The 27,175-nt window shown below is 38.1% G+C and overlaps 1 protein-coding gene and 1 pseudogene across 2 annotated transcripts in view; one reads left to right on the top strand and one right to left on the bottom strand.

Moving 5' to 3' along the window:
* DCAF6 (DDB1 and CUL4 associated factor 6) overlaps positions 1-27,175 on the bottom strand; it is a 152,751-nt gene that overhangs the window by 111,590 nt on the left and 13,986 nt on the right. The window contains exons 2-3 of one of the 2 annotated variants that reach the window (XM_021717374.1): positions 20,306-20,367; positions 5,914-6,006 (exon numbers count right to left, since the gene is read on the bottom strand). In XM_021717374.1, the coding sequence (XP_021573049.1) occupies positions 5,914-6,006; positions 20,306-20,367 (155 nt within the window). Of the gene's footprint in view, positions 1-5,913; positions 6,007-20,305; positions 20,369-27,175 lie in introns of those variants that run through there. The other variant, XM_021717375.1, reaches the window with a different exon arrangement.
* Positions 15,026-15,889, top strand: LOC103270054 (annotated as a pseudogene).

Below are 27,175 nucleotides of genomic sequence, written 5' to 3'. Positions count from 1 at the left end.
ATTGATAACTACAATGATTAATAAATATGAAGGTGGTCTAGTTGTTAACATCTACCACTCTGCTGATTGCCAGACTATTTTGGCTAAATTACTGGCCAAGTAGGTATCTCTTCCCTCCTTCATCATGCCATATACAATCCTTCCAAAACTTGAAGCTCGGTCCAAAAGTAACCAGATAGTAACGAATGGTTTTTCAACCCCTTGGTAGAAATTACCCCTCTCCAAAACTGACCTACAACCCTGTCAAAGGTATTGAATATGCAAATCTATTCTCTTATTTTACTAAGATTTATTGAATATCTAAAAATAGCCAAACTATAAAAAACAGGGAATATTATATAGGAAAAAGGCTATTTTCCTATATAATAAATCAGTAGTATTTTAAAATTTTAAAAGTCCTATATCATATTAAATTTGGATCTAGTAAAGCCACTATGTGAAAAAGATAAAGCTTCCTTATCATTACAATTTTTAAAAGTAAAATCTGATTAGTCATTTCTCCATAGAAATGAGATATAATTACTTTCTCAAATATACATATTCTATTGGAAATCATGCATCAAAGTTAACATCATTTCTTCAAAAGCACACCCAGCTTTTGTGCAGTACAGGAGAATCAAGTGTTTTAACGATCATTCCTTTGGTACCCAGATGATTCTTTTATATAAAGAGTTAAAATTCTGATGACAGTCAAAATGTATTTATGTACATTATTGCAGGAATAAAAATTTCTCTTTCATAAGAAAAGGATTGCCCTAGCAATTACTGACCTAAGAGAAGTGGGATTTGAAAACATCAAGCTTTCCATTTGCTAATCCAGAGCAAGTAGGTAAAACAATCACTAAAATAAAATTATGAGGCAGGTGCAGTGGCCCATACCTGTACTCCTAGCGATTTGGGAGGCTGATGCAGGAAGACTGCTTGAACCCAAGAGTTCGAGACCAGTCTAGGCAACATTGAGAGACCTCGTCTACAAAAAATTCAAAAGATTGACCAGACATGGTGGCGTGCACCTGTAAATCAATAGGGAAGCTGAGGTGGAAGAATCATCTGAGCCCAGGAGATCGAGGCTGCAATAAGCCATCATCATGCCAATGCACTTAGCCTAGGAGAAGAGACTCCAACTCAAAACAAATAAATAAAATAAGATTATAATCTATGAATCAAAGATTCAATATGAACTTCTTTTAGGTTGATAGATGACAAACACTTATTTAACCTTTTGCACTCGCAAATCACTTGGATGTCCCCCTCTCGGGACATAAAGAGACTGCTGGTGATTATACAAGACAAACTTATGCTAGCATAAATTTTTCAAAAATGTACGTTTCCTTGAAGCTTTCCATTCAAATTGCATGAAAAAGCAAATAAGAACATGAACTATACACCGAGATATGATCGATCAGCTGAGAAGTGGTTTTCAAAAATCGTAAGTGAATCCTTCCACATCATTTTTGAACAGCAGACTGGACAACAAATTATATATTATTAATATGGGAGAAAGAAAATGAGATAGCATTGTCTGCTCAAACAGAAAAACACTAGTTGGAAGACATCAAACAAATTTCTACTGTACAACTTGTATCCACGAACCTACAATGAATATTGGTGACTGGTTCACGTTACCACATGTTAGAAAAATATAAGATATAAAATTTTGATTTTTTTTGTTATAAATAAGTTCCTCGATGTACAAAATTTCATTATAAGCCAAATATCATCACGTTAAAAAAATTGGTTCCAACACTATACTATTTAATATGAAGTGATTCATTTCTCACTGTTTCGTAAGAATGTGTGCAGTTGCTAATAGGTGATCATGAGAGGTATCCAAGTGCAAAGGGTTAAATATCTTAATTGCTTAAATGTGAAAAAATAAGAAATACATGAATATATATTCTGGAAGATTGAAATTTTATTTTATTTATTTTATTTTTTTTTGAGTTGGAGACCAACTCTGTCACCCAGACTGGAGTGCAGTGGCTGCTCCCGGCCACCGCAGCCTCGACCTGCTGGGCTCCGGCGATCCTTCCAACTCAGCCTTCCAAGTACCTGGAATTACAGGCGTGCGCCACCACGCCCGGCTAATTTTTTTGATTTATTGTAGAGGTGAGGTCTCACCACGTTGCCCAGGTGGGTCTCGAAGCCGCGGGCTCAGACAATCCACTAACCTCAGCCTCCCAAAGCGCGGGATTACAGGCTGAGTCACCGAGCCCGGCTGATTGAAATTTTAAAATAAGACTTTGGTCTGAAAAAATCGTGTTCTCACTGATATAAAAAGTTATATACGTCCTGAATGGGTCAACTGAGGCAAGGTGGGCCGGTGCCGTGGGAATGATGCAAGATTGCAACGAAGTAAGACAGTAGAAATAAGTTTATTATTCACCTTTTACAGATTGGAAAGGGGGCCGATACTCAGAGGCATGAGTGGCCTCCAGTGGCCAAGGGTTAGGTATATTTAAGAGACTTTGGGAAGGGGGGTTTGGGCCCAGAGAGGTCTGAATCAAAGGAACGTCCAGGGCTGTAGATTCTTCAGTCTCTATAGCAGTCACATGAATCACATTTCTTGACATCACCAGGCACCAGAAGTTTGTATCCTTGAGGTGGTGGGCTGAGGGCAGTCACATTTGGGTGATAACACTAAGGAGGTAAACATGCCTCCCTGTGATATATACTAGTGGCCATCACTGGCAACTGATAACAAAGTATCAATGCAAGCAGCTGAAAGACAAACTGGTAGCAGACCGGACATGCTCAAGGGATTTTGTATAATTAATTGCTTCTAAACTAAAGCATTCCTCTTATTGGTGATTAAGAAGGGGCGCGAGATGTGAATGTGTAAGTTAAGCAGTTAAAAAAGACCCGCCTGGGCAGCGAGACCGCATCTCTACAATAAAATAAAAAAATCAGTCGGGCGTGGTAGCGCATGCCTGTAATTCCGGCTACTCGGAAGGCTGAGGCGGAAGGATCGCTGGAGCCCAGCAGGCAAGGCTGCGGTGGCCGGGAGCGGCCACTGCACTCCAGTCTGGGCGACAGAGTGAGACTACAACTCAAAAAAAAAAAAATGGCTATATGAATTGTGCTGTTAGAATGACCACTTAAAACTAAATATATTCTAAAGTATGTTCTACATTTCAGAGGTTCCCTCCCTTCACTTCCTCCATACATAAACTCGGAAGCTAAGGGCCAATGAAAATAAAAACATAATTCTAATTAAAACTCAGTAACATAGCTCAGCTTATTGAACTGAATATTATGAAGCATTTCTCTAGAACCTAGCCACTGCTTGTAAACTGATAAAATCCAGTTTCTTAAACTACTTGGCTGAAGATTAGATTCTGTTAACCTAAAAATAAATTATAACCTATAAGATCCAGCTTCAAACAGCCAGGTAGGCCCATTCATACATCACTATATAGCCTAAATGAATAAACAAAAGTTTTTTAAAAGGTAGAGAGAATCAGAAATTAAAATATTAATATTATAAAGGATTTTAGAGATTAATTATGGATTCAGAAAGCTTAAATAACTTGGTCAGAATGGTAGAAAACCAATGTATAAATCTATATATGCCATTACACTAATCAATGTAATTAAAAATGTTTTATCTTTATTAAATATTAATTAAGTAAATAAAGTAAATCTCATATTACAACAGTACCAAAAAGCAGATGGGGTACAACTACTGTGCCACTTATCAAATTATTTCCTCCCAGTTCCAAATTTATTATTCACTTATAAATTAGGCAATGGAACCAGGTGCTTTAAATATTTCCCCTTTGCCAGTTGGCATAATGTTAAGCTTTGTCAGTAGAAGACACTGGAAGGATAAAGCAGTACATCCTATTTCTGATGTGCTCCCTCAAATTCTTTATGTTGGCCAGGCACAGTGGCTCACACTTGCAATCCCAGTACTTTGGGAGGCCAAGATGGGAAGATTATTTGAGCACAGGAGTTCGAGACCAGCCTAGGCAATATAACATAAGTAAGGCTTTGTCTCTACAAAAAAATAAAAACTTAGCCAGGCATGGTGGCGTGTGCCTGTAGTCACAGCTACTCAGGAGGCTGAGACAGAAGGATCATCTCAGCTCAGGAGGTTGAGGCTACAGTAAGCCATGACTGTGCCACTGCATTACAGCCTGGGTATACAGTGAGACCACTTACTCAAAAAAAATTATTATTATTATTTTTTTATTTTTTTTTGAGTTGGAGTCTCACTCTGTCACCCAGACTGGAGTGCAGTGGCCGCTCCCGGTCACCACAGCCTCAACCTGCTGGGCTCCGGTGATTCTTCCGCCTCAGCCTTAAGTAGCTGTAACTACAGGCGCGTGCTACCACGCCTGGCTACTTTTTTGATTGACCATGGAGATGATGTCTTGCCAAGTTGCCCAGGCGGGTCTCAAACCCGCGGGCTCAGGCAATCCACTCACCTCAGCCTCCCAAGTCATGGGATTATAGGCTGAGCCACCAAGCCCGGCTAAAAAAAATTATTTACAAATCTTTCCCTGTTGATATTACTGACAGGACCCGGATACAACCACTAATATATAGTTGCTACAACTGCAAAAAAATGGAAGTTATTTTAAAGGTACTATACATTTTCAGAATTATTAAAAGATCAATGTAGGGTACCTGTATAATGAACATTTGTATACCTAACCCTAAATTGTACCCTACATCTTTAAAATTAAAAATAAAAACACACCTTTAAAAAAAAGATCAATGTTAAAAGACTTAAGGTATGGGAAATTTAAGACAATCAGGAGAGAAAAATGTATCATTTGAGTTGAGAGAAAGCTAGGAAATGTACATACCCCTATTCTTAACTAGAACTTTAAATGATCCTTTGAATGTTTCACTTACAAATTTCCAAATAACTTTTAGCCAAATTTCTAAAACAGAAAGTTTCCTTTTGTAGCTGGTGGATCAAGTGTAAAGAGTGTCACATCTTTTCTTTTTTATTACAATCAGTCAGCTGTTTATAGCTTTATTATTCAGTAACTAAGTTTTCTTGTAGCTGTTTCTGTAAACTGAACATTATGTAGACATAATAAAGACTGTTACTTGAAGCAGTAATTACAATAAAGTTACCTAAGAGTTAGAAAATTATTTAATTTTTTGATATTTCTTGCCTTCTGGAAAGGTTTATTAGTTTGTGGTACTTTTTCTTCAATAAAAATCATTTTTAATTGTTTCTGGGTTGGGTGTGGTGGCTCACGCCTGTTATCCCTGCACTTTGGGAGGCCAAGGCAAGAGAATCACTTAAGCCTAGGAATTCAAGACCATCTGGGCAACATAGTGAGACCTTGTCTCTAAAAATAATAATAATAATAATTAATAATAATATTTTTTCTTCACACCACATGAAATAGTCACATGGTAGTTAGTCACTTAGCTGCTTGTGTCTAAAAAAGTTGTAAATGCAACTAAATTTTCTAAAATATTAAACTTCAAGCTGTTAAGAAAATGAGAAAATGAAACAATGACTAAAGTTGGCAGCTTTCTGCACACTATTCTTAACATTAAAATAAATGACTTTTTAAAAATGTTAGGACTATTAAGGTTACACATAAAAGTTATTTTCTCAGTTAACTCATACTTTATATATGACACATTCTCTTTTCTTCCCCAATGTATTGAGATAATGTCACGTATAAATTATTATCCACTTAAATAAAATGAAGTATATTTACATTTTCTAGAGTCGAAGGTTGAATGGAATCTTAAATTCCCCTATGGAAACCAACAACCTACATGTACTTAATAACTTCTAAATTATACAAATTAACTTTAGCAAAATATGAAGGATATTCTATTACAAATGCTCACTCCAGGATTATTTACAATTTCTTCATTTCTACCTTCTTGATTCTATTCTCATTAAATTATAGATTTTTTTTTAAACCACTTTACCTTTCTGCTGTAAGGATTACTAATTACTAACTTGGTGTCATCTGAGCCAGATAAAATATATTCTCCAGTGTCATTCCAACAGATTGTATTAACCTAAAAAAGGAAGCAACAAAGAAATATAAGCAAATTAGACATAAAAAGTATGCCATCTTTCACTCACCTAATGATACAAATTTTTATCACTAACAATGTTATATCTATGCTTAAAAGTATTTAACAGCTTATATTGAAAAAACAGAATTCCAGTTTCCAATCTGCATGTAAGAAGCTTGGAAATTGCCACTCCATCCTAGCAAGTAAAAAGCTGTACAGACTGCAATATCAACAATTACTCTTAGATCCTTCAAAGAGGTGAGGTCACAGGACAATCAGCTGCCCCTAGGATTGAAGTACCCAATAGGTGAATATAGGGAGTCTTGGCTTGCTGGAGTAGAGATTTAGCAGAATTCTCTGTGAGAAATGGCTGGGGTAGGAAAACCTGAACTACAATTGATGAATTGCCAAAGTTTTGAAAAGGACAAGTCTGACTGCTAAAAACTCCTGGGGAACCCAGTCATGGGGAGGCCTACACTTTTGTGAGTTTTAACTTCAGGGGCTCAACCAGGTTCTCATGGTAAATTTCTGAGAAAAATTCCCTGGTGCATCCAGAAAGGGAAGGGAAAAAGAAAACATTTTTAAATATACCAGAGTACTCTGTTCTTAATAAGACCAGTCCTCAGAAGAAGCTACTTAACCACAGCCTAACCTGCAGACATTTTTAAAATCAGAGCCTAACTGACTTGGGGGTAAAAGAAATGCCCAACTCGTCAGCTCTAGCCTTCTGTATTGGAAAAGGAAAATATCCAACTCCAGCACACTCTACTAACTTGTCCCATCCAAGGGAGGTTGGGGGCTCTGCAAATCCCTTGTGAAGTCCATAGTCTGGAGGCATAGGCTGAGTAAGAGGTAGAGACCTAATCATAGGTCTATAGAACACTTTATCTCCCTCCATGCATTACGATTAAATTATTAAAGACCTATTTACACCAGTTACTTTTAATTGTTATATCATGTCCAGTCATTAAGAAAAAATTACAAGGCATACTAAAAAGCAAAAAATACAATTTGAAGAGACAAAACAAGTATCAGAAACAAACATGGCAGGGCTGGTGCAACCATCAGTCTGATAATTTGAAACAAATATGAGTAATATGCTAAAGGGTTTAATGAATGAAATAGATGAAGAATAGATGGGCAATGTAAGCAGAGAAATGGAAATTCTAAGAAAGAATAAAAAAGAAATATTAGAGATCAAAAACAATGTAACAGAAATGAAGAATGCCTTTGACGGACTTATTAGTAGACTAGACACAGTTGAGGAAAGAATCTCTGACCTTGAGGAAAGATCAATAAAAACCTACAAAACCAAAACACAAAGAGAACAAAGAATGAAAAAAAGAACAAATAATCAAGGGCTGTTAGGCAACGCTCTCTTATAGATGTAACTTATGCATGAAGGAAGACCAGAAAGAGAGGAAAGTACAGAAGAAATATCTAAAATAATAATGACTGATAATTATATGTCAGATACTAAACTACACATTCAGGAAGCTCAAAAAACAACAATCAGCATAAATACAAAAGAACTACACGTAGGGCATGTCATTTTCGAACTAAAGAAAATCAAAGATAAAAAGCTCTAAAAGACACCAGAGGAAAAAACACCTTATCTAAAGAGAAGCAAAGGTAAGAATTATATCCAGCTTCTCCTCAGAAATCATGTAAGCAGAAAGAGTAGAATGAAATATTTAAAGCACCAACCTAGAATTCTGAACCTTACAAAATTAACCTTCAAAACTAAAGAAGAAAAGGAAAATAATAGGTTAGAAACTTGAATCTACATAAGGGAAGAAAGAGCATGGGAGGAGAAATAAGTGAAGATAAAATAAAAACTTTTACTTATTCTTAATTGATACAACAGATCAATTATTAATGTTCAATATAATAATAGCAACAATGTACTTGATTGTGTATGCTTATACATAAATCACTATATAAATATGCTTATGGATACTTATAAATAAGTTATATAAAGTATTATTTAAAATAAAGTGGACTTGAATTAGTTGTTTATGTAGACCAAAAACTCTAGAGCAACCACTAAAAAAGTTTCAAAAATAAGTATAACTTAGCCAGGTGTGGTAGCGCACCCTATAGTTCTGGCTACTTGGAAGGCTGAGGCAGGATCGCTGGAGCCCAGCAAGTCGACACTGGGGTGGCCATGAATGTGCCACTGCATTCCAGCCTGGACGACAGAGTAAGACTCCAACTCAATAAATAAATAAATAAATAAATATAACTATAAACACTAAGGAAAGAGGGAAAATAAAGGAACATAGCTCAACTAAAACCACAAAAGACAGCAGAATGGAAGAAAATATTAGAAGCAAAGAACAAAGGCAACAAATAAAAAACAATAACAAATATGAGAGATATTAATAATTACTTTGTCAATGATCTAATTGCACCAATTAAAAGACAGATTGTCACAGTCGATCAAAAAACAAGACCCAAATACCTGTTGTTTACAAGAAACCCACTTTGGGTGTGTTTTTGTTTTTGCATCAGGGTTTTACTCTATCACTCAGGCTGGAGTGCAGTGGCATGATCACCACTTACTGCAGACTCACTCCCTGGGCTCAGGAGATCCTTCCACCTCAGCCTCCCAAGTAGCTGGGACTAGAGGCATGCAAAACCACATCCAACTGATTTTTTTATTTTGTGTAGATGAGGTCTTGCTATGTTGCGCAGACTGGTTTTGAACTCCTGGGCTCAAGCAATCTTCTTGCCTTGGCCTCTCAAAGTGCTGGGATTACAGGCATGAGCCACCATACCTGGTTGAGAAACTCACTTTAAATATAAAGACACATATAGATTAAAAGTTAACAAACTAGCAGGGTGTGGTGGCTCACACCTATAATCCCAGCACTTTGGGAGGTGGAGGCGAGAGGAATGCCTGAGGCCACGGGTTCGAGACCAACCTGGGCAACATGGTGAGACTTCATCTCTACTATTTAAAAAAAAAAAAAAAAAATTAGCTGAGGGTGGTAGCACACACCTGTAGTTCCAACTACTTGGAAGGCTGAAGTGGAAAGATCACCTACTGTCAAGGCTACAGTGGCAGCAAATGTGCCACCACACTCAAGAAAAAAAAAAGTTAACAATCTGAGAAAAACATACCATGCTAATACAAATCAAAAGAAAGTAAAAGTAGTTATATTAATTTTAGACAAACCAGACTTCAAAGCAAGAAAAGTTATCAGGGAGAAAGAACAGCATTTCATAATAACAAAGAGGTCAGGTTCCCCATGATAATATTCCAGTTCCTAACATGTGCTTTCACAACAGAGATTAAAATTATGTGAGGCAAAAACTGCAGGAACAACACAAAATAGATGACTCAATCCACTATCATACTTGGAGATTTCAACAACTCCTCTATCAGCAATATACAGATCCAGCAGGCAGAAAATAGTAAGGACATAGTTGAACGCAGCATCATCATCAATTATCTGTATTTAATTGATATTTATAGACTACTTTATCCAACAGCAGAATGCAGTTTTCTCAAGCTCACATGGAATATTTACCAAGACAGATCACATTCTGGGCCTTAAAATTCATTTCAAAGAATTTAAAAGAACAGAAATCATACAGTGTCTACTCTCAGACTACAATAGAATTAAATCAGAAATCAGTAAGAGAAGTACAACTGGAAAATACCAAAATACATGGACGTTCACAACATACTTTGAAATTACACGAGTCGAAGAAGAAATTTCAAGAAAAATGTCAAAATATTTTGAAATAAATGAAAATCAAAACATAACTAATTAAAGTTTGTAAGGTACAACAAAAGTAGTTCTTAGGGAAAAAATTTACAATTTTTTTAAAGAAAAAGATTTAAAAATCAGTCATATAAGTTCTCACCTTAGAAAATAGAAAAGGAAAAGCAAATTAAGTCAAAGTTCAGCAAAAGAAACAAAATAATAAAAATTGGAGCAGAAATCGATGAAACTGAAAGCAGGAAATCTATAAACAAAATCAATGCAAACAACAGCTGGTTCTTTGAAAAGATGAATAAAATTGACAAACCTCTAGCCAGACTAAGAGGAAAAGAAAGACACAAATTACTAGTAACAGAAATGAAAGAGGGGACAACACTACAGATCTCATGAACATCAAAAGGACAATGAAAGAATATTATGAATAACTCTATTTCCACATATTTGACATCCTAGAAGAAATGGACCAATTTTTTCAAAGAAACAACTGCCAAAATTCACACAAGAAGAAACAGATGATACCAATAGGACTATATCAATTAAAGAAATTGATAAAGTTTAATAACCTACCAGAACAGAATGCATCAGGCCCAGATGGGTTCACTAGTGAATTCTACCAAACCCTTAAGGAAGAAATCAGGCCAATTCTTTATCATCTCTTTCAAGAGACAGAAGTATAGCAAATACTTCTAAACTCATTCCATGAAACCAGTATTACTCTACTATCAAAACCAGACAAAGACATTACAAGAAAAAGCTACAAACCAGTATCTCTCATAAACATAGATGCAAAAATGGGATTTACCTCACACATGCAATGTCGGTTCAACACTAAAAAAATCAATTTATGTCACCCATCAAATTAACAGGCTAAAGAAGAAAAATGACACAATCATTATCAATAGATACAGAAAAAGTATTTGACAAAATCCAATACCCATTCATGATTTAAAAACAAAAAAAAAACCTCTCAATAAAGTAGAAAAGAAGTGGAAATTCCTCAACGTGAATATCTATAAAATATCTTCATAAGCATATCTGCAAAACAAATCTACAGCTAATATCATACTTAATAGTGAGAAAATACAGGCTGAGTATCCCTTATCTGAAATGCTTGGGACAGAAGTGTTTCTGATTTCAGACTTCTTCAGATTTGGGTTTTATTTATTGCTTGAATATCCCTAATGCAGACATCTGAAATCCAAAATGCTCTAATAAGCATTTCCTCTAGGTGTCATATCGGTGTTTTCAAGACAGTGAAACAACTCTATCTGATAATATAATGGTAGATACACAACATTACACATTTGTCCAAATCCACAGAATGTCCAACACCAAGAGTGAGTCTTAATATAAACTATGGACTTTGGGTGATTATGATTTGTGAATGTAGTTTTATCAATTATAACAAGTGTACTGCTGTCACAGGAGATGTTGATAATGAAAGAGGCTATGCCTCTTTCTATACCATTCCCTCAATTTTGCTATGAACCTATTACAATTCTAAAAAAAATAAAACCTTAAAAAAAATGTTGACTAGCCGGGCTCGGTGGCTCAGCCTGTAATCCCACACCTTTGGGAGGCTGAGGTGAGTGGATTGCCTGAGTCCGCGGGCTCGAGACCTGCCTGGGCAACTTGGCGAGATCTCATCTCTACATTAAATCAAAAATGAGCTGGGCGTGGTAGAGCGTGCCTGTAGTTCCAGCTACTTGGAAGGCTGAGGCGGAAGGATCGCTGGAGCCCAGCAGGTCGAGGCTGCGGTGGCCGGGAGCGGCCACTGCACTCCAGTCTGGGCGATCGAGTGAGACTCCAACTCAAAAAAACAAACAAACAAACAAACAAAAACAAAAAAAGAAACAGAAAATAACAAGAGCTGATAAGGATGTTGAGAAACTGGAATGCTATACACTGCTGTTAGAAATGCAAAATGGTACACCCCTTTGGAAAACAGTTTGATAGCTCCTCAAAAAGTGAAATATCAATTTGCCATATGATCCAGAAATTCTGCAACCAACTATATACCCAAAAACACTGAAAACTTACATCACACAAAAACTTCTACACAAATGTTCACTGCTGCATTAATTCATCATAGCAAAAAAATGAAAACAACCCAAATATACAACTGACAAACAGCCTTGAACTCGACCAGCCACCACAGGGCTTAGGCAGTCCTTCCGCCTCAGCCTCCTAGTCTAGAACTACAGGCACACACAACTATGCTCAGCTAATTTTTAAATTTCGTACAAGGTCTCACCATGTTGCCTAGGCTGGTCTCAAACTCCTGGGCTCAAGCAGTCCTCCCACCTCAGCCTTCCAGAGTACTGAAATTAGGCATGAGCCACCAACCTTGGCCTATATTTACATTTATAAAAAGTAATTAAAGGCTGGACAGGGTAGCTCACACTTGTAATCCCAGCACTTTGGGAGGCAGAGATGAGAGGATTGCCTGAGCTCAGGGATTCAAGACCAACCTGAGCAACACAGCAAAACCTCATCTGTACAATAAATCAAAAAATTAGCCAGGCGTGGTGGCAGCCTGTGGTTCCAGCTACATGGAAGGCTGAGGCAGAAGGATCACCTGAGTCCAGCAGGTCGAGGCTACAGTGGCCATGAGCATGCCACTGTACTCCAACCTGGGGCGACAGAGTGAGACTCTGAATCAAAAAAAAGTAATTAAACATCTACTTACAGTCAAGATGGAATAAAATGGACTAGATATACCACCATGACTATGACAACTAAAAAACATCCAAATATGCAGTCTTTTTAAGTGCACAAAAGACATTTGCCAATATAGACGATTTTCTGAGCCATAAAACAAACATTAAATATGTAAGACTACAAGTCATTGAGAGTATGTTCTCTGACCAAAATGTAATTAAATTAGAATCATTAACAGAAAAATATGTTGGGAAACTAAGAAAATAACAGATGATCATAGAAATAACAGATGGTCAAAGAAGAAATTACAATAAAAAGTATTTTAAGTTGAATGAATATAAAAACACAACATATCTCAACTTATGGGTCATAGCTAATTCAGTTGTTAGAAGGAAATGTATACCACCAAAAAAACTAATATTAGAAAAGACAGAGGTCTCATATCAATGACCTCAGCTCTACTCAAAAAATTATAAAATTAAGAACAAATGAAACCCAAAGTTTTCAGAAGATTGCAAATAATATCTTAGCAGATACTGATAAAGTAGAAACAGGAGACTATCAATAAAGAAAATTAATGAAAACAGAAGCTAGTTCTTTGAGAAGACAAATAAGCCAGATTAGTCAGGAAGAAAGGGAGAGAACCTATTACCAACATCAGTAGTAAGAGAGCTACTATAATACACTACAGGTTCTATGAATATTTAAAGATAAAGGGAATATCTTCAACAACTTTATATCAATAAATTCAACAACTTACATAAAATAAACAAGTTCACTGAAGCACACATACTAAACAAGTTTCACTCAAGACATAGATACCTTGAACAGTCTATTTTTATTCAAGAAATGGATTATAGTTAGACATTTCCCACAAAGAAAATTCCAGGCCCAGATAGATGGTTTTACTGATAAATTCTGCCAAACAGTTAAAAAAATAAATAATTCTGAACAAAGTCTTTCATAAAACTAAGAGGTCAAAATACTTTCCAACTCGCTGTACAAGAAAATAAAACCACAGACCAATTTCTTTAATGCAAAAATTCTAAAATAAAATTTTAGCAAACTAAATAAAAGTACACATTAAAAAATATAATAAACATGGCCAAATAGAGTGTATTTCTGGAATGCAAAACTGTTTTAACACTCAAAAATTAATCAGTGTAATTCACAATCATAACAGACTAAAAAAGAAAAATCACATGATCATCTCAGTAATTGCAGAAACGACAGTAGACAAAATCCAGTAATGATTTCTGATAGTAGCTCTCAGCAAGTTCAGAATAGAAAGGAATATCCTCAACCTGATAATGAGCATCCATGAAAAAACTACTACTAACATCATACTTAATGGTTAAGCTTTCTCTCTAAGAGCAGAACAAGTCAAGGGTGTCTGCTTCCAACACTTCTTTCCAACCTTAGAGTACTAGCCAGTGAAATAAGGCAAGAAAAATAAACAGAAAGAATTCAGACTGGAAGAGAAGTAAAATGATCTAGCGGGGGAACTAGCGGGTTCAGAATGAAGATAATTTTACTTCACTTATTAGTTCTAGTAGCTTTTTTTTTAATTCCATGGGAATTAAAACAAACATTATATATTTAATTCCATGGGAATTAAAAAAAAAAAAAGCTACTAGATCTAATAAGTGAGTTTAAGAAGTTTCCAGACACAGATGATTATGTAAAAATAAATAGGGCAGGAAATTTAAACCACCATGTGATATAACTAATACCTATTAGAGTGTCTAAAATTTAAAAAGAAACAAAACAAAAACTGACCACAACAAATGTTAGTGAGGACATTAGATCAATTGGAACTTTTTTTTTTTTTTTTGCGTTGGAGTCTCACTCTGTCGCCCAGGCTGGAGTGCAATGGCACGCTCACGGCCATTCCAGCATCAACCTGCTGGGTTCCGGTGATCCTTCTGCCTCAGCCTTCTAAGTATCTGGAACTACAGGCGCACGTTACCACGCCTGGCTAATTTTTTATTTATTGTAGAAACAAGGTCTTGCCAAGTTGCCTGGGTTGGTCTCAAACTAGCGGATTCAGGCAATCACTTGCCTCAGCCTCCCATAGTGCTGGGATTACGGGTTGAGCAACGGAGCCTGGCCTCAACTGGAACTTCTACATCCTATGGTGGGAATGTTAAATGGTACAATGGCATTGGAAAACAATTTGTTTCTTAAAAAGTTGAGCATATACCTACTGTATGATCCATTTATTCCACTTATAGATAAGTATTTATCAAAGAAGAATAAAAGCATATATCTACACAAAGACTATACATAAGTGTTCATGGCAACTTTATTTATAATAGTCCCTAACTGGATGCAAGCCAATGTCCATTGACAGGTGAACAGATAAACAAATTACAATATACCTGTACAATGAATGTTATTCAACAGTATAAACTTATTGATACATTCAACAACATGAATCCTAAAATAATTATTCTAAGTAAACCTTAAGACAAATTTTAAAAGGTACACACGAAATGATTCAATGTATGTAAAATTCTAGAAAATGCAAACTAATTTATAGCAACAGAATAAAAATCATTGGTTTACTGGGGTTGAGGATGGTTGTAAGAAATAAAAGTGCTTTTTCTCCCAAAAAACACCAAATGGCAGATGACGCCAGTGCAGCGGGAGAGCCCCGGAGGCCCAGGGGCCACGATGGCTTTCACCGAGGTTTCTGCAGCGGCCTTGGGGGCCGAGGTCACCGCTGTGGTCGGGGTCAGGCATGAGGCTGCAGAGCTCGCAGAGGCAAGGCCAAGGACAAGGAGTGGATACCAGTCACTAAGTTGGGCCGTCTGGTCAAGGACATGAAGATCAAGTCACTGGAGGAGATCTATCTCTTCTCCCTGCCCATCAAGGAGTCTGAGATCATCGACTTCTTCCTTGCGCCTCTCTGAAGGATGAGGTTTTGAAGATCATGCCAGTGCAAAAGCAGACCCGTGCTGGCCAGCAGACCAGGTTCAAGGCTTTGTTGCCATCGGGGACTACAATGGACACGTCGGTCTAGGTGTTAAGTGCTCCAAAGAAGTAGCCACAGCCATCGGGGGGGTCATCATCTTGGCTAAGCTATCCATCATCCCTGTGCGGAGAGGCTACTGGGGGAACAAGATCAGCAAGTCCCACACCGTCCCTTGCAAGGTGACTGGCAGCTGAGGCTCTGTGCTGGTGCGCCTTATCCCTGCCCCCAGGGGCACTGGCATGGATTCAGCCCCAGTGCCAAAGAAACTGCTGATGATGACTGGCATCGATGACGACTATACCTCAGCCAGGGGCTGCGGTGCCACCCTGGGCAACTTCGCCAAGGCCACCATTGATGCCATCTCTAAGACCTATAGTTACTTGACTCCTGACCTCTGGAAAGACAGTATTCACCAAGTCTCCTTATCAGGAATTCACCGATCATCTCGTCAATACCCACACCAGAGTCTCTGTGCAGAGGGAACCAGGCTCCAGCGGTGGCAACAACATAGGGTTTTCATACAAAAAAATAAAGTAAATCAAGCCACCCCCCCCAAAAAATGAAAGCACACATTTAGGGGGTGATTGATATGCTCATTATCTTAAATGTGGCAATAACTTCATGCATGTTTACATATGTTAAACTTATGAAATTGTACACTTTAAATATATACTGTCAATTATATCACAATAAAGCTCTTAGAAATCTCTATAAAAATTTCAACACAAATTTAAGAGGTAATTAACAAAGGGAACTAAAATTATTATGCAGTAATAAAAAGTAAGTAGATTGGACTGGCATCATTCTTATCAGCTACACTGAATACTAGAAAACATTTGTTTAAGGTCTTCAAAACCACTGACTGAAAATAATGTCCAACCGAATGCCTACTGAAACCGCCAATCAAGTATGAAACCAAAGAAAAAAGACATGTTTAAGCTTGGGAGAAATGTTTACTTTCCAGTCACCCTTAGAAAAATATTTGAGAATATACTCAGTAAAACCTGAAAGAAAATTTTTTAAATGGGAAAATGTAGAATTCACAACTCGTAAAAACTTGAGAATATCATAAAAGCAACCATACATCATGAAGGAGAATCTATCTGAAATTGACAATAGTAAATTCTCCTTTGGGTGAGATGAAAGATTTGATCTTAAAGGTCCTTCAAGGATATTACATCTAACAAATAATACACATTCTGCCTCTTCAATGAACAATTCCTAAAGTACTACATATGTGCTAAGCATTCCTCTTGATATGTAAATGAAAAAAATAACTTTCTGATGTTATTTTTTGAATCTAGTGTGCCAGAGCAGAAGGGCAGATATGCAGACTATGAACAAATAAATATGTATATTTGTATAATTATGATGCCAGACAGTAAGTACCAGGAAACACAATGGTATAGAGAGAAAAATACTGACCAGAGGTGGAATGTTATTTAATTAGGGTGCTCAGGGAAAGCTTCTCTGATGGGTAACTTGAAAAGAGAGTTAAATGAAATGAAGAGGTAAGCTTCACAAATATGTGGCGGAAGAGAGTTTAGCTATAAGACATAAAATATATAAGGCAGAAGTGTACTTGGTATATTTAGGAATAGCAAAAAAATAGGTGTAACCAAAACAAATATGTATAAAGGAGAACATAGCAAGTGATGAAACTAAAGGTAGCAAGGCCAAAAAAATGCAGAACCTTGCAAGCAATAAAAAAGCCTTTGGTTTTAGTATAAATATGCTGGCAATCTACTGGAGAGTTTTGAGTAGATGAGTGTCGTAAACAAATATAGAATTTTTTCATGTACTTTCTTCTCCTTATTTTGAAGCTTAGTTAAGTAAAAAAAAACTAAGTAAAGTCACATACCTACATATAAGATTTATTAATATCATTCACAGAATTTCAACTTTAAAAATTAGGCAAATTACAGAAGGCAACTTGATTACAGAATAAAGGGTAAATGTAACCAACACTGACAATATAAAAGCAAACATACCTGACAGAGGAGTGAAATAGAAAGACTGGAAGGTAGAAGGAAGAGTGGAAGCATTTAATGTCTCTATGGGGATTCAAGAAATACCATCTATGAATGACAAACAAAAGGATGTTTATATATGATGCTTAAAATTAAACTGACCACCGGGGAGACTAAGAACAGTAACAATGATTCTGAGAAGTCTAAGTCTTAGAAAGTGAGATTTGCATAATTTAGTTAAATCCTCACCTATCATAGCATGGAATCAATATCAATACCCAAAGTTGGCCATTAAACAAAGAGTAGTATAAGAATATTATATAGAGACATGAAAGAAATTACCAAAAGATTTGAAATAAAAAATGACTAAAAGAGTTTCCTTTGGAGAGTAAGACAGGAATAAAGGAGGACAAGTCTATTACTTTTATATATAAGCTATTTAGTTATGTACATATATTATTTTGACCTCCCAGGAGTTTGGTGGCATGATCACAGCTCACCACAGCCTCAACTTCCTAGGCTCAGGCAATCATTCTACTTCAGCCTCCTGAGTAGCTGGGTCTACAGGCACATGCTACCACATCTGGCTAATGTTCTGTAGAAACAAGGTCTCACTATGTTGTGTAGGCTGGTCTCGAACTCCTGGGCTCAAGCAATCCTCCCACCTTTGCCTCCTAATGTCCTGGGATTATAGAAATGAGCCACCACAACTGGCCCTCTTTGCTTAAGTTTTAAATGCTGAGTTCTTTAGAGTTAGGACCTATGCCCTCTTTTCCTTGTCATAATTTCTTTCCAAATTATCTTTATAGTCTTATGTTTTCAATTAACAGTTATAGCAGTGTATTCCAAAGTAAGATCCATTGATCACCTACATCAAAATCACCTGAAGTGTCTGTTAAAACATAGATTTCCTCAGCCTTAAACTTCATATTTGTTTTGATAGCTGTTTCTTAAAAAAAAAAAAAGCAGTTCAAAAGTATAATGTTTGAATCACCTTCCATAATGAAATAGAATGAATGAAATGTCAATGTACAGAGATAATACTTTTATAAATATAACTGAATATACTTTAATTTTCAGTAATTGCCAGCCTTTATTTGTCCATTGACTCTCAGGGGTAGAAAAAAAAACAGCCTAGCAAACTCAGGTCATAGGGCTTATTTCATAAAGATGTTTCTCCACACTTCTGCCTTTGTCAACCAAACTATGCCTTACAACCCTATGAAGGAAAAAAGTAATACAAAAATAGTAACATGACCTGTTTTGTATGTGTAATCTAGCATCTATGTGTTGAATGAATTCTAGGAAAACACAAGTGGAGTAAAAGAGACCAGATAAGAGGATACTACAGTGGTCTAGGCAAGAGAAGAGGATAGCTTACATTAGGTGGTAGCAGACAGAAAGAAGTGGGTAGATTCCAGATTTATTCCGTAGGTAAAATTTACTTCTGGATAGACCGAATATGTCAGTTTAGGAAAAGAGAGATCAAGAATAACTTGAAATTTTTCCATGTAAATAGCTGGATGAATGACACTCTATTTACAGAAGTGAACAAGGTTACAGATTTAGGGGAGAAAATCAAGTATTTGCTTTGGCTACTCAAATCCTATGATAAATCTTGGCATCACTAAAAGTAGGCAACAAAACAATATGTGTCTCCTTTGTTGATAAAATATGAAGTATATAGGATTTCTATAAGGAAATCTATAAGGATTCCTGCAAAGAAAGTTGAGCCAGTATCTAAGCAAACCTCTAGCAATAACTTTTATTTACAGGACATACAGAAGATACAAAAAAGAGTTAAATAACACCACAAGAAAATGTAAAACATTCTATGGTAAAACTAACCTGGTTTCTGTAACAAATAGATGGCAGAGTACAAAAGGATGCAACAGTGCTCTAGATGAACAGAAATATAAGCAGCACAGAAATTAAGGGATGGGCTTGGCCTAGATCACCTTTCAAATGAACAGCTATAAAAAGACATTTTTTTTGAATGAAGGAAATTTGATTATCAACTATATATTAGATGATACTGAAAAAATACTGTCAATCCTATTAAATTATATAATGCCATGTTGGATATCCAAAAACATGCCCATGGTTTTTAGGCTTACATATAAGGGTAAAATGAGATAACAGTTAAGACTTGCTTTATAATACGTGAGCAAGTAGGGGGGAAAAAGAAAAATGAAATTAAAAAGAAAATGTGATGAAATTTTGACAACTGCTAAGGCTAGGTGATGATTAAATAAAAAGTACTTTTAAGTTTTTATAATAAAAATTAAAGAAGAAAGGGCTCTGTTTTGGACCTGCTAAATTTGTAGGTGCCTACTAGATATGCAATCGGAAATGGTAAGTAGAAAGCTGGATATAAGAATTATGAATCTGATATTCTGGGAAGAGGTGAAATTCCTGTTTTGTTGTTTTGCTTTTTAAATATGACACTGGATAAGGCCATTTAGCACTGAGAGAAAACAGGGTGGGAGGTTCCAGAACAGGGTCATTGTGCACCGAACATCTGAAGGTCAAGAAGTAGAGGAATCAGCTAAGAAGATGAAGATGCAGTGAGCTTATGGGATAGAAAGAAAACCAAGAGAGTGAGGTGTCAGCAGAAACCAAGAGAAAAAAGTATTTCAAAAAGAAGTTATGTTCAACTGATGCCTAAAGTTTCTAAGAAGTGACCACAAGATTTGGAGATAGGAAGGTTACTAGCAACCTTCACAAAAGCCAGTAAAAGAGATGGAAGCCTTTTGATAATATTAGAAAACTAATCTGTACTTTAAAAAACCTTGCATATACTCTTCTAAATTAAAAACATACTCATGTTTTAATGTAAAACTTTATCCTCACTTTATTATAGTCAAAATCATTTCTGGGAGGATTAGGGCATACCATCCAATATTTAAACTCTTGGCATTAAAGTCCTTCACAGTACAGAATCAACTATTACTTACACAGCCATCATGCACATTTAGGGTTGCTTCAAGTTTTAATCTTTGGATAAATTCTCTTCTTCCTGTTTAAAAAGAAAGAAAGAACTAAATAAATCATACAATTTGTTGCAGAGTATAGTCTAACACAGAAGTTAAGGATCTGGGATAGTAAGGTAAATTCAAGCTCCACCACTTATAAACTGAATGATATTAATCAAATTAACCTTCTCCTAAACCTTAGTTTCCTATTCTCATTAGAATACCTGCCTCATGAGGTTCTTCTAAGAACAAAATGATTCAAGGACAGAAAGGACTTAGCACAGCATCTGGACCACGGTAAACACCGAAGAGTTTCTTCAGTCATTCAACAGATATTTATTGAGTACTCATTCTGTTTCAGATAATGTTCTTGGAGGTAAAAATACAGTGGTAAAATAAAGCAAAAAGATTTCTGCCCTCTTGAGGGGAGGAAGACAATGAACAATATGACAGTTGGTAAAAGTGCAATGTGGAGAAATAAAACTGGGAAAGGAGATAAAAGAGGGCTGGAGGTGGGGGATAAGATTTTTCATTTTAAATAGAGTGGCAAATAGTGATAGCAAGACGCTACCTACTTTTAAACATATCTCAATTTCAGAAACATTAAAAATCATTTAAAGTTAATTTTACAATGATTAAATTCGGCAGCAGAAATAGAATCAGCCTAAATATTCATCAATAACAGAATAGTTAAAATATTGCAAAAGCAGAATAAACTCCTTCTTTGAAAAAGAGAACTGTGTCCCTTAAAGGAATGAATCATCTTTACCAAAGATAGATCAAAAAGCATGTTTATTCAAAAGTAGTAATGAAAGAAAGCTCAATTTATGACAACAATATTTAAGTACCGAGCTGATGAAGTATCTAATAAAGTTAAATTTGCCTGTACTTTCCATATACTGTTCAGTAAGATCTCTAACATATGAAATTTGTACATAAAAACAGGCACTGGGATATGATTAAACAGACAATAGCTCTTGAATGTTTTCGTATGTGACTTTGAAGATAAAATTGATTGTATTATCCAGACATCTCATAGTGTTTCCAGAGAAAAGTAGCAAAAATGTCCACTACCCTTTTAGTAATTAAACGCAGTACCAAGAAATAGAAGCTGTAAGTTAAACTCAGCTCCCTTAAAATTAACATAAAAATATTAGCCCAGCAAGGTAGTGTGTGTGCCTATAGTTGCAACTACTTGGAAGGCTGAGGCGGAAGGATCGCCGGAGCCCAGCAGGTGAGGCTGCGGTACCTGGGAGCGAGCCGCTGCCCTCCAGCCTGGGTGACTGAGTGAGACTCCAACTCAGAAGAAAAAAATAAAAATTAAAAATAAGCCTATTTGCAAGAAAACTGAAAGGACACAATACAGAGTTAATATAACCAAACAGCAGTCATTTTAACATTGCTTAGCTTTGTCATATTTTTCTAGCAGTTCACTTTAATTTTCCCTCTAATCACTAGCCAAGGACAGAATGGTTTCTCAGAGGTGGCTATTGATAATTGCTTCACAACCACCTCCCCAGCTTGTTTTGCAAACAAGTTAACCTAATCAGTATTTCAGGACCTTCATGACACAGACTCCATCAACATGGCAACTGTCATGGGACTAACACACCCATCTGCCTGCTGTCCATCACCTATTGTCAGTACCTGTGAGTACCTGCCCCTTCATGATGACATGGAGCAGTCCACTACCCAACCACCTTAACAACCTGCCCCATCAAAGGGGAATGTTTAAAAGCATTCGACCTCATGTAGCCAGCAGCCACTGCTTTACTAAACTCTGGGGTGGTCTTGTGCTCTTTGAGCTATGGTCGCCGCCATGTTTCCGAAGCTTTGGCCCTCTCTCCTACCTTGGAGAGGTGAATCTCCTCTCTAACTTATTTTCTAAATAAACTATACTTTTCTTTTTTTTTTTTTTTTTTTTTGAGTTGGAGTCTCACTCGGTCGCCCAGACTGGAGTGCAGTGGCCGCTCCCGGCCACCGCAGCCTCGCCTGCTGGGCTCCGGAGATCCTTCCACCTCAGCCTTCCGAGTAGCCGGAATTACAGGCATGCACTACCATGCCCAGCTGATTTTTTTTTTTTTATTGTAGAGATGAAGTCTCGCTGCCCAGGCGGGTCACGAACCCGCGGGCTCAGGCAGTCTACTCACCTCAGCCTCCCAAAGGCGTTTTCAATCTAACTGTTGTGCAATTCTTTGTATCCTTCTCGCGGCACCAGATTGCACAACCCCATCCTGGTAGACCTGACCTAATATTTGGAAGTCCTGCTAGGATATATATTTTTAACCTAACAATAACCATTAGTCTGCCCCCATTTCTTGGATGCTGGCAGAAGACAGAAGATTCCTAAGTCAGAGACCAAAAAAGAATTATTCATGCACAGACAGCCACATGAGCTTCAGGTTCACATTGGTTCCTCTTGTCCCCCAAGTCCTACCGGGCAACTCAGAGAGGCCTGAGTAGATGCTGTGTATGTAATGGGTTTGAATCACAGCTAAGGAACCTTAACCTGGGGAACCCGTATCTTATATAAAGAAACCTCCCTGACCTTGGTCCTGAAGGAAGACATTAGCTTCATTACACTACACAGTAAACCAACTTGCCCTCTGTTCCAGTTGGAGATTATGTATTTTTCAAGGCTATTCATTATATATCATTTAAAAGGTAATCCAGAACAAATACCTAATGCCTCTCTGCTCATAAGGTGTGCAGAAATACACAAGAGACATGAAGAATCTTCTTCCAACAATTACACATTTGTTATGGATGAACTTATTAGCATTGTGGCTTCCTACTAAAGTCTTTCTACACTTTTTTTCACTCATGTATCCCAAGTGCCCAGACCACTGCCTAGCACAAAGTAGGCAGTCAATATACATTTGTTGAATTAGTGAATAATTTATTGGGATCATAATATCCATACTATTCTGTAAACTCTATTATCACTCAGTAATAATTAGTGAAAATCTTTTAATGACAATATAGAGCAACGGCTCATTACTAATGGTTTTATAACCATTAAATAAATTACAAAGCTGTAATTTAGTTATTCACCTCTCTTACTAGACAGGTTGAAAACTAACTATTATTTACACAGATGCTTGGGGCAAGAAATGTTGAAACTAGGTGTAGGGTAATTGTCCAGACCTTGCCTCTTTCTCCTATATCTGGCTTCTTTCTGCCCCTCCCACAGGGAATAGCCCCTGGTTAAGGCTGGTCTCTGCAGGATATGCATATTCCCCATAACAAGTCCTGGGGTTAATGGATGCAGGTAACCAAGCAACCTGAAGACATGTAGTCAGCCCTCTTAATGTGATTGTAAACACTGTATAGGAATTTGAACAATTAATTTGCTTGATTATAAAACTGTTTGCTGTGCTATCCCAAGCACAGGTTCTTTCATCACCAACTCCCTTCTATCAGTGACCCTCCTGTAAGTGTAATAAGCCAAAGTCTCCAGATGGACCTCCAGGTGACTTCTTTGGAGTAGGTAACCACAGGCAAGCCCTCTAAGATTTGGGCCTATCTGGTTACAACAGCAGGCTAGTCTGCAGGATATTCCAGAGAACTCCCTTCTGGCATTGTGGTGGCTGCAGAAGTCACAGGGGAAGGGAAGGGAAGGTAAGCTGAGGGCAATCCCAGGGTGGACCACTGGTACTATGTGGTCCTAAGTGGCCAGGTTGGAAAACAGGTAGGGGCCGCCACATGAGTACAGGGGCAAGGGATACCCCCAAAACGCTAGCCAGACTGCTGGAGTTATTGAAAGCAGTTTGATGAGAAGGAACAATTACAAAATAGAAAAAACAGCTGTGCAGGCTCAGTGGCTGTAGCATGGCCCCTGCTTTGCCTTCTCCAACTGGCTACCAAATAGGAGTCAGCCACTAGGAGCCAGGTGCAGAGATTACAGGAGTTAAGTTTGGAAAGGACACTCAGTTAACTCAGACAGAAAGCAGAGACAAAAGTCACTGGCTAGAGCAAACAAGCGACCAGCTACGTGATTTGTCAAAGCGTTTTGTGAAAGTGAGAGAGAGACGGTTGCCTATGGCACGCATCCGTACTGTGGTAGCGCACAGTGAATGGGACCCACAGAAGTGGGATCCCACGAAGGAATCAGAATCCTCAGAAGAGGAGGAAATAGAGATGATAGAGGAAGTGGAAAAGTTCCCAGAGAGGGCTCGCATGGTGATTATTCAGAAAATAAAGACACAACAGAAGTCCTGATCCAGAGCGCCTACCACCTTCACTGCACTATAAGCACAGGAGCCTGTGCCCATATACTTCAGTGGAGCTGGGGGAGCTGGCAGCAAAATTCAAGCAGGAGGGAAGGGAAAGGCTAGAGAGCTGGCTGCTAAAATTATGGGATACCCGAGCCAATGGCATAGAGTTATTGGGAAATGAGCTGATGAAGATGGCTTCAGTTACCAACCATCCCTCCCTGAGACAGCATATATATGGAACAGGGTGGCATGATGAGAATGGCTCACTCCTAACATAGCTCATGGCAGGGTGTAGGGCTGCTTGGCCAGTGAGGGGGACAGTCCATCCTCCCTCCCCTGGTGCAACAAACACCATGAAGGGGCTACAAGATTACCTCCAAGAAGTGGGGATGCATCATGCATACATAGACCCCCATTGAAGGGCCAGACACAGTACCCTTTACAGCTAGAAAGAAAGATAAAGTGCTGCAGTCAGCCCTACCCTCTCCTTATGGTATGCTTTGATATCTGTGCTATCTCTGTTGGGTGGGACGGTGCAGGGTGTTGGGTAGGCTACCATGGACCTGGGAGAAATGGATTTGATTAGACAAATGAGGAGTGTAAAAGGTGAAAGAGAACCCAAAGTGGGAAAAAGGGCCAAAGTGTCCCATAAAGGTGACCCTCAAGCAAATGTGGATAGATTTAATTAAGGTGGGGCGAATGCAAACAAGATAGATAAGCAGCCCAATGGCATGTTGGTGGGATTATGGAAGTAACTTCCCAAAGAAAAGCATTACCAACCTATCTCAGAAAAGAGGGCTGAGGTCTGGGTACTAGAGTGGACCCCCCAGTAACAAGGAGGTCCTATCCTTGAGATTACAAGATATAATGAAAAAGGGGCTCACAGAATGGTCACTCGTCCCTCGGGTTGAGTCCAGTGCTCCCCCAGAGGATGATGGCTTTCCATCCTGGCCCTGGTTCCAGGCCTAGCGGGGTGGTCAAGATACAAAGATGCACGAGACTCCTCGGTAGATCAGCGGCCACACATTGAGCTGGGTATATATTGGACCCCAAAGAATATTCAAAGAGTAATAGTTTTGGTGGATACTCAAGCTGAATGCACCCTAATATGTAACCCACGTAAATCTGAAGTACCTCTAACTGCTATAGATGGGTATGTCAGTAAATCAATCAAGGTTCAGAGGGTGACACTAACCCTGCGCATCAGCTGCCTGCTCCCTAGACTCTATTTTGTACATATATCTCCTATCAAGGAGTACCTATTAGTAACTGATGAGCTGCAAGGGTTGTGTTTAGAAACTAGCACTAGCAAATTTCACCTGCGAGTAAGGTTAAGTTAAAGCTATAATCAGAGGGCATGATAAATGCCCGCTCATGGTCCTACCAGCACCGCAGCAGGTGGTGGCTCCCAAACAATACCTGGTGGGCACAAAGAAAGTGGAGAAACCATTTAGCAAAGGTAACTACAATCTGCCCCTGCTCACAGCCCCTATAATTCTCCGGTATGGCCAGTTAAGGAAACTGGATGGTACCTAGAGAATGAAGGTAGTCTACTGGGAATTAAATATAAGTTGTAATTCCTCTGCATACTGCTATACTCGATACTGCTGATTTATTGGACCAATTAGGGACACAACTGGATACATATCATTTTGTAGTGGATTGGGTCAATGCTTTCTTTAGTACTGATATTCATGCAGATTGTCAAGATCAGTTTGCATTCACCTGGGAAGGAAGACAATGAACTTTGTAGTGCTGCCAATGAAGCATTTGGACAACTCTACATTATGTCATGGCATGGTCACTCAAAGATTTTGCAAAGATTTGGAGGTGACCTGCATCAGTGTCTCTGTTTCATTACATAGATGTCATGCTAGCCCCCAATTCTCTGAAGGACCTAGAGCAGGCAGTACCCCAGCTGACCGAACATATGCAAGGGAAAGGATGGGTGGTCAAAAAAAAAAGCTGCAGATCCTGACTCATCAGTCAAAATTCTTGGGGTTATTTGGCCTACTAAGACAAAAGTAATGCCTCCAGGTGCTACTGATAAGATACAAGCTTTTCTCCACCCAACACTTCCCAAACAGCTGCAAGAGTTTTGGGGATTGTTGTGGTATTGGAGGACATTCATCCCACATTTAGCGCAGACTGTATGACCCCTCATATAGATGACCAAAAAGGGATCCCAATGGAGTGCCAACAGGCATTCAGTGCTGCCAAAAGCGCTGTGGGTGCCATCCAAACATTGGGCATTCTAAACGTATCCCTTCCCTGTGAATTGGATATGAATGTTACTCAGAAGGGGTATTCCTGGGAGCTCTGGCATAAACAGGGAAAAGCTTGACTTCCCATTGGCTTTTGGTCACAGACCTGGAAAGGCACCAAAACCCACTACAGCCCCATTGAACAGCAGGTTAATACAGTATATCAAACTCGCTTGGTAACAGAGCAAATCACTGGATAAACCCTGTTAACACCAACCTGTCCACAGTGGGTTGGATCCATGACCTCTCGCATAGGTCCCACAGCTCTGCCGTGCAGACCACAACTCTGACCAAATGGTGAGCTTATCTCCAGCAACATAACAAGCTCTCCACAAGTCCTCTATGCCAGGAACTGCAGCAGCTCCTAGGGT

Source organism: Carlito syrichta, unplaced genomic scaffold (assembly GCF_000164805.1).
Source record: "Carlito syrichta isolate Samal-C Ts95f unplaced genomic scaffold, Tarsius_syrichta-2.0.1 Scaffold309719, whole genome shotgun sequence".
Classification (NCBI taxonomy): Eukaryota; Metazoa; Chordata; class Mammalia; order Primates; family Tarsiidae; genus Carlito; species Carlito syrichta.
This window is presented reverse-complemented; position numbering and strand designations above follow the sequence as displayed.